Here is a 6000-nt window from a genome sequence, read left to right on the forward strand (position 1 = left end):
ATTCATTTTTGTTCCTTCTTAAAACTTACAAGTTTTAATGTTTTCTTTATACAACAATCTTATGAATGCAGTAGTTTGCCATACATAGATTGCTCCAAATCAGAGTCTTCTATTAAAAGTATTTAGAAATCAGTCTTTGTTTTTTTCTCCTGGCTGTTTTTTTTCTTAATGTTTGCATTTCTTTCCTTTTAGAACAGCTGAAAAAAAATTTCTCTGAGCCATCTATCTTGAACTAGTTTTTGGGTAGCACTCAGGTTATTTACCATCTACCAAAGATGCTTACAAACCAAACTTATGCTTACAAGCCTGTACTGTAGTAGCTCTGAACACGTTCAATGCAACTGCCCTGATTACTACCTTTCCTTCTGGATGATGATTCTATGAGGCTGGACAAGTAACCCAGGAATCATATCCAATCCAGACAATCAATTTTCCAGACCATGAAGAAATTTTGAGCTTCAAGAAAATTCTTTCTATAAAATTCCTAATTATCCAGGGCTTAAAGATTGCAAGCTCCCACTCCAAATGTGAATTGGTCCATGGGTCAAGTTACCTTTACTTCATACTACTGTCACCAGTTTTGTCTGTCCAATGCAGCTTGTCTGTTGTGTGTGGATGTTGACAGAATATATTTTCCATTCATATACACCACCTGGATGTATTTGACAAAAAGGTAGTGGATTACCTTCCCCCCATCATATTTACGATTGCTTCATAGAGCTTTTACCAGGGGTCAGAATTCATTTTGGGTGCATCTACTCTTTGTGTGAGCCAAAGCTCAACACTAAAGAAGTAAGTTGAAGAAAATCTTAAGAAGGGGTTTATCTGCCTGCCCACCTCACCCGCCGGTGAAGGAATATTCTTAATCGAAAAGAGACCATACGCTGCAATCTTACGTTGATAACAGGGACCTTATTTGTAATGCAATCAAAAATTGTTACCCTCTACCTTCCAACATCCCATTCCAGTCATCAAAGATAACAAATTGTTTCAACAGGAGAATAAACACATTGTATAGTCCTTGGATCATGTTTTAGGCTTAGTGTACACGGACATTTCCCCAGCATTTAACCTGAGGCTTTAAAAGCCCTTGTTTGAAATTCCAATGCATTCCAACGGGCTAATCTACACCAGGACATTTCCTTGAGGCATGTTTACGAGCGTTATCTATAATGTTGCTTGCAACGTTTAAAAACTAAAAACGCAGGGTTAACGCTCGAAAACGCCTAAAAACACGTGGTATTTTTCAATGTAGGCACTTGAAATGTAAAACCCGTTAAAACCGCAGGTAAATGTGGAATAGATGTTTTCAAGTGTTTTAAAGGCAAGCTTTTAAACGCTAATAAAAGTGCATAAAAACTCATATCAACGCAATAGGAACGTTTACATGTATTTTTAAAAACGTCCGTGTAGACCCAGCCTTAGTGAGGGGATGCTGTAATAACCCCCCCTAGCGATATTCCTGAGTGGATGGATTTTACCTGCAAATAGCGGTAAAAAATCACACTCGAGGTAGCTTCTTCGATCTCTAGTCGGAGAATGCAGAGACGTTCTCCAGGATTTCCCAATGATGTTGGTGCGGGCGGATCAAATAATTTGGTATTGGATTCAATACAAAATAGCTGTATTGAGTCCAATACAAGGAAATTTTCATATAATATATATATAATTAGATTATATATATTATATATGCTACTGTACACTTACATTACATGTTATTTTTTTTTAACAGATTTTTGTGTTTTTTAATTTAACCCCCCCTAGCGGTAATCCCGAGTGTGACTCGTGAAGGCTTTTACTTGCAAAAACCGGTAATCCTGAGTCACATTTGGGGTAACATTAGGAGCCCCCCTTACCTTACAATGTAATCTGCTTTTAAATGGTTTTTACAGTACAAAAACACCACACAACATGAAATAAAAATAAAAGTACATTTTAATTTTATATTTTATTTTAATTATTAATATATATTATTTATAATCATGTATTATATTATAATTTATGATTATAATATATTAAATAAATATAATTATCATACCCGGGAGTTAATCCTAAGAATTACAGGCCCACACTATAAACACAAATTTCTATAATTCTATGCATAAAAAATATTACACTTTTTGCATGGAAATTTGGATGGAATTAGAAAGCTAGGGGGGGGGGGTTAACTTACAGTCTTAGTTTTATTTCCTCCACATAGTACTCATGCATCCATGTATATGTCCTCTATCCTCATCCAGGGCTGTCCAGAAATCCTTGCCCCAGCCAGGTCACACCTCTAAATGACCTCACCACTGAATGGTAGGGGCAGGGCAGCCATTTTTAAAGATGGCAAAGCACTCTGCATTATAGATCAATAAACAATTTTAGGTGTAAATAGGTAATTATTATCTCACTTCAGGTACAGTGTCTGTGTTTACTTACAGTGTATGCCTAATGCTACTGACAAATTGATCTCTAATAATTTGTTACAGTTATATTAAATAAAGCACTCGGGAAATAAATATATTCCAGATAAAACCCTATAGACATAGCTGCCTCTCTATATCCTAAAGAAGCAAATTATAATTATTATTATTGTTTTTATTATTTGCAGTGAGAAAAGAGACCTCAGCATCCCTAAAAAAATAAAAAATAAAATAAAAAGCAATCTTTAATGTAACTAAAATTTAAAGAGAAACATATACACTGCTTAGTGGGTTGTGAGACCTTCTGATGCCTAATAATTATAAAGAATTAGCCATTCCTTCTAATGCAGATATATAACTTATGGTATTTGTAGAACATTTATTTGGGTGTACTGTATATACTTTTATATCTTTGTCAATATGTCCAGGTTTTACTCATTATAACACATTATTGGTATGCAGCAGGGATGGACTGGATAGGGGCAGGTAGGTAAATGCATCATGGGAAATCTCATGCAGCAAGTTGGGCTGCTTTTCCTTCCAACACCAACTGAAAATTTGCTTATGTCCAAGAGGAGTAAGTGGCCAGATAAAGAAGGCAGCGAGTGTGTTCTGTTCAACCTTTCATCTTGCTGCTCCTTTTAGTACTTCTTTGCATGCAGTGTCAGATGAAAGGTCAGTGTGCAGATATGTATAGATGCCAGATACTTCTAGGAATCAGGAGTTAATGATTACCACTCTCCATTCTATAACCTTCTATTGACTATTAACCCTTTGTGGCTCTATCCTTGCTAATAACTCACAACATCCCGGTCACTTTGTTATCCTTACTTATTAACCCATTACCTCTACCAGCCCCACACTTACATGCCTGTCACTTATCTTAAAGCCACTAAGGGTCTCTCATATATTTGCCAATCACTCGCACGCCTATTGTTTACCCACTTGTCACCAATTTGTCTAACCATTTTTTACCCATCATTAATCTACTTGCCTCTTACTATCCACTATTTGCCTTTCTCTATAATCTTCCTGACATAGAATCTTCCTGACCTAGATAAGAACTGGAATTTGTCTGTCATTGAGTTTGCCTGTAACTGGGGTACTTGACTGTCACTAAGCTAAATGTCACTGGGGGATCACATCAGTATGTGCTTGTTAGTGGAATTTGTCCTTTTGTTGATATCTGCCTGTCATATTATCTGTATGTCATCAATAGCTTCTTGTTAATAACATCTGCCTGGCACTAGTAAAATGTGCAAGTCATTTACTTATTCCTGTTAGGTATATCTAAAGGGCTTTTGAAATCGCTGTTGTAAATATCTGCATGTGATTAGAATTTATCTTTTGCTGTCAATGATATACAGTTAGTCCCTCAATCCCTCTTAGAAGTGTGGTACCAGACTCCATTAGTAGTGAAACAGTGACCACTCAGTACAGGTGGGCCCTACAAAATTTGTGACACACTGTGGAGGGAACTGTAAAGTTCTGTAAACTGTGAAGCTTGAAAACCCTTTATGCTCCTGGAAAACTGGGACACACAGTAAGGGTACTAGAATGTTCTGGCATAGTAAGGAGGCCACAGAAAAGCCTTGACACTTCTGGGAAAACTTTTGCACACCATATTTGTTGCATGTAGTCCTGCTCACTGTTGCCCACACCGACTTTACCCTTTTCCTCCTCATTTCCCACATGGGCAATTTGGTTTTCTTTGCCCTCCAGATCCGATTGTCCCAATCTATCTATGTTTTAAAGTATAGTTCTAATTTGACAGCGAGGTCATGCCTCAACCCAATTCATTACAGTTATTGTGGTTATAGGCACCACATTATATATACAGACATCCTCTGTGGAGCAGTCCTAAAGAAAAACGACCAGGTACCCTTTTGGCATATGGATATTTTGAGAACTCTTTAAAAAAATAATGCCACAAGAATTGCAAATTCATCAAATAAAAAAAACGAGAAAAAAAAAACTGTCACAAAAACAACAAGAAATACAATAATTTGAATTAGCTTTCGATCACTAAAGTGACAGATCATACCACCCTTTTTAGACAAAGTTTACAATACAATACACAAAAAAAATGTTAGTAATATGTTTGATAATTTTTATATAATTATTAAGTAATAAGTAATACATTTTTTTAAGTTCTTTTTTTCAGCAAATTCTATTCATATTAAAGATTTTTTTAATGGCTTATTGCTAGTTTGAACCTTAGTTTACTCAGACAACATAAACTGCAGCTGGGATTTTAAATTTATCCTCCTAAAGTATTCTAATTTTCAAATAAATCAGAAAAAGGCATTAACATTTCTTAAAAAAATAATTCCAGTACAGTGCAAAGGAATTGTTTGTAAAAGTACTTTTTGTACTATTTTGTAAAAAGTTTTGTTCCTCGTCCTACACTATTTGTTACTTACCAATTAGAGCCTGTCTTAGTTGTTTTATCTCTCTGTCATCAAGCTTGACAGCCTGAGCCCCTTGTTCTTGCCAAATAACTTGCTGCTTAGTTATGAAATACGTTCTGATAAGCAGTGCAGCTACTAATAAACCAACTCCACACAGAAATAGGCCCAATATGACAAGAGTTCCTCTCCAGAAATGTCTAGACATCCTTAGCTGTTGGATGATCATAATACAATGCCTCTTTTAGCTGTAACAACAATCTACATCAGACTCTGCCCATATTACGCAAAGCATTCTGGTATACCATAAAAAATGCATCCCTAGCATCACTTTGGATGTGCAATCCTTCCACAGTTTAACAGATTTTGACATGCTTATGCAGAAATCATAAATAACATCTAAACCCAAAAACAAAAAGTAATTATTAGTTGTAGTTTACCAGCCCCTAGATTTGATGACTGCATTATTACCAGGTAATTCTTGACAACATGCCATCAAGGTACTGCATAGCTTCAAACTGTCCCATTTTTGTTCCATATCATCTATGGTGGGCAAATATACACATTGCTGGATTTTAAAAAAGGTAAGGGCTGTTCTAACCTTTTATTGGAATAGGTGTAAGGAACTTAACTTTCCAGCCAGCCCACGGCATCCCTGGAGATCACAGCCGCAGAGGGAGAGGCCGCTGCTGCCCTGCTCGCAGGGTGTCTCTCCTTGCAGGTGGAAGGATCTGTTCGCCCTGGCGGCATCCCCAGCATCCCTATGGACGTGAACAGAGAAAGCGTTGTTCTCAGCACTCCTGTGGATGTGCAAAGCATGGCACGTCCCAGGGGTGCTGTGGGAAGAGGTGCGCACGCTACCACGCATGACTCTTGTACCCCTCGGGGGTGAGGCACTCGGCTGCCTTGCCGTGGGGTAGGACATAGTTAGTTTGAGTTCCCTGCGGCCAATCGGCCGTAAGGGATTCAGGTATGCTCCAATCAAATGGCGCCAGGTGGCGCAAGGTCATTGGGCACTCTGGTCATTTAAGGAGAACCTCTCCTGAACACCATTGCCCGCTATAAGCCTCTATGTGTACAGTGTGCTTGGGTGCGTTCTCTGTGTTGATTCTTATTAACCTGTTGTCATTACCAAAAGCAACTCTGTCTGATACCTGATTCCGCCTGAACTCCGCCTGCCCTGA

At 37.7% G+C, this 6000-nt stretch overlaps 1 protein-coding gene across 1 annotated transcript in view; it reads right to left on the bottom strand.

Moving 5' to 3' along the window:
- Window positions 1-5198, bottom strand: part of PM20D1 (peptidase M20 domain containing 1) — a 56666-nt gene extending 51468 nt beyond the window's left edge. The window contains exon 1 of the mRNA XM_072411050.1: window positions 4832-5198. Within this exon, the coding sequence (XP_072267151.1) occupies window positions 4832-5045 (214 nt within the window). The 5' untranslated portion in view covers window positions 5046-5198. The remainder of the gene's footprint in view (window positions 1-4831) is intronic.
- Between the last annotated feature and the right edge of the window lie 802 nt (window positions 5199-6000).

This window comes from Pyxicephalus adspersus, chromosome 1 (genome assembly GCF_032062135.1).
Source record: "Pyxicephalus adspersus chromosome 1, UCB_Pads_2.0, whole genome shotgun sequence".
Lineage (NCBI taxonomy): Eukaryota > Metazoa > Chordata > Amphibia > Anura > Pyxicephalidae > Pyxicephalus > Pyxicephalus adspersus.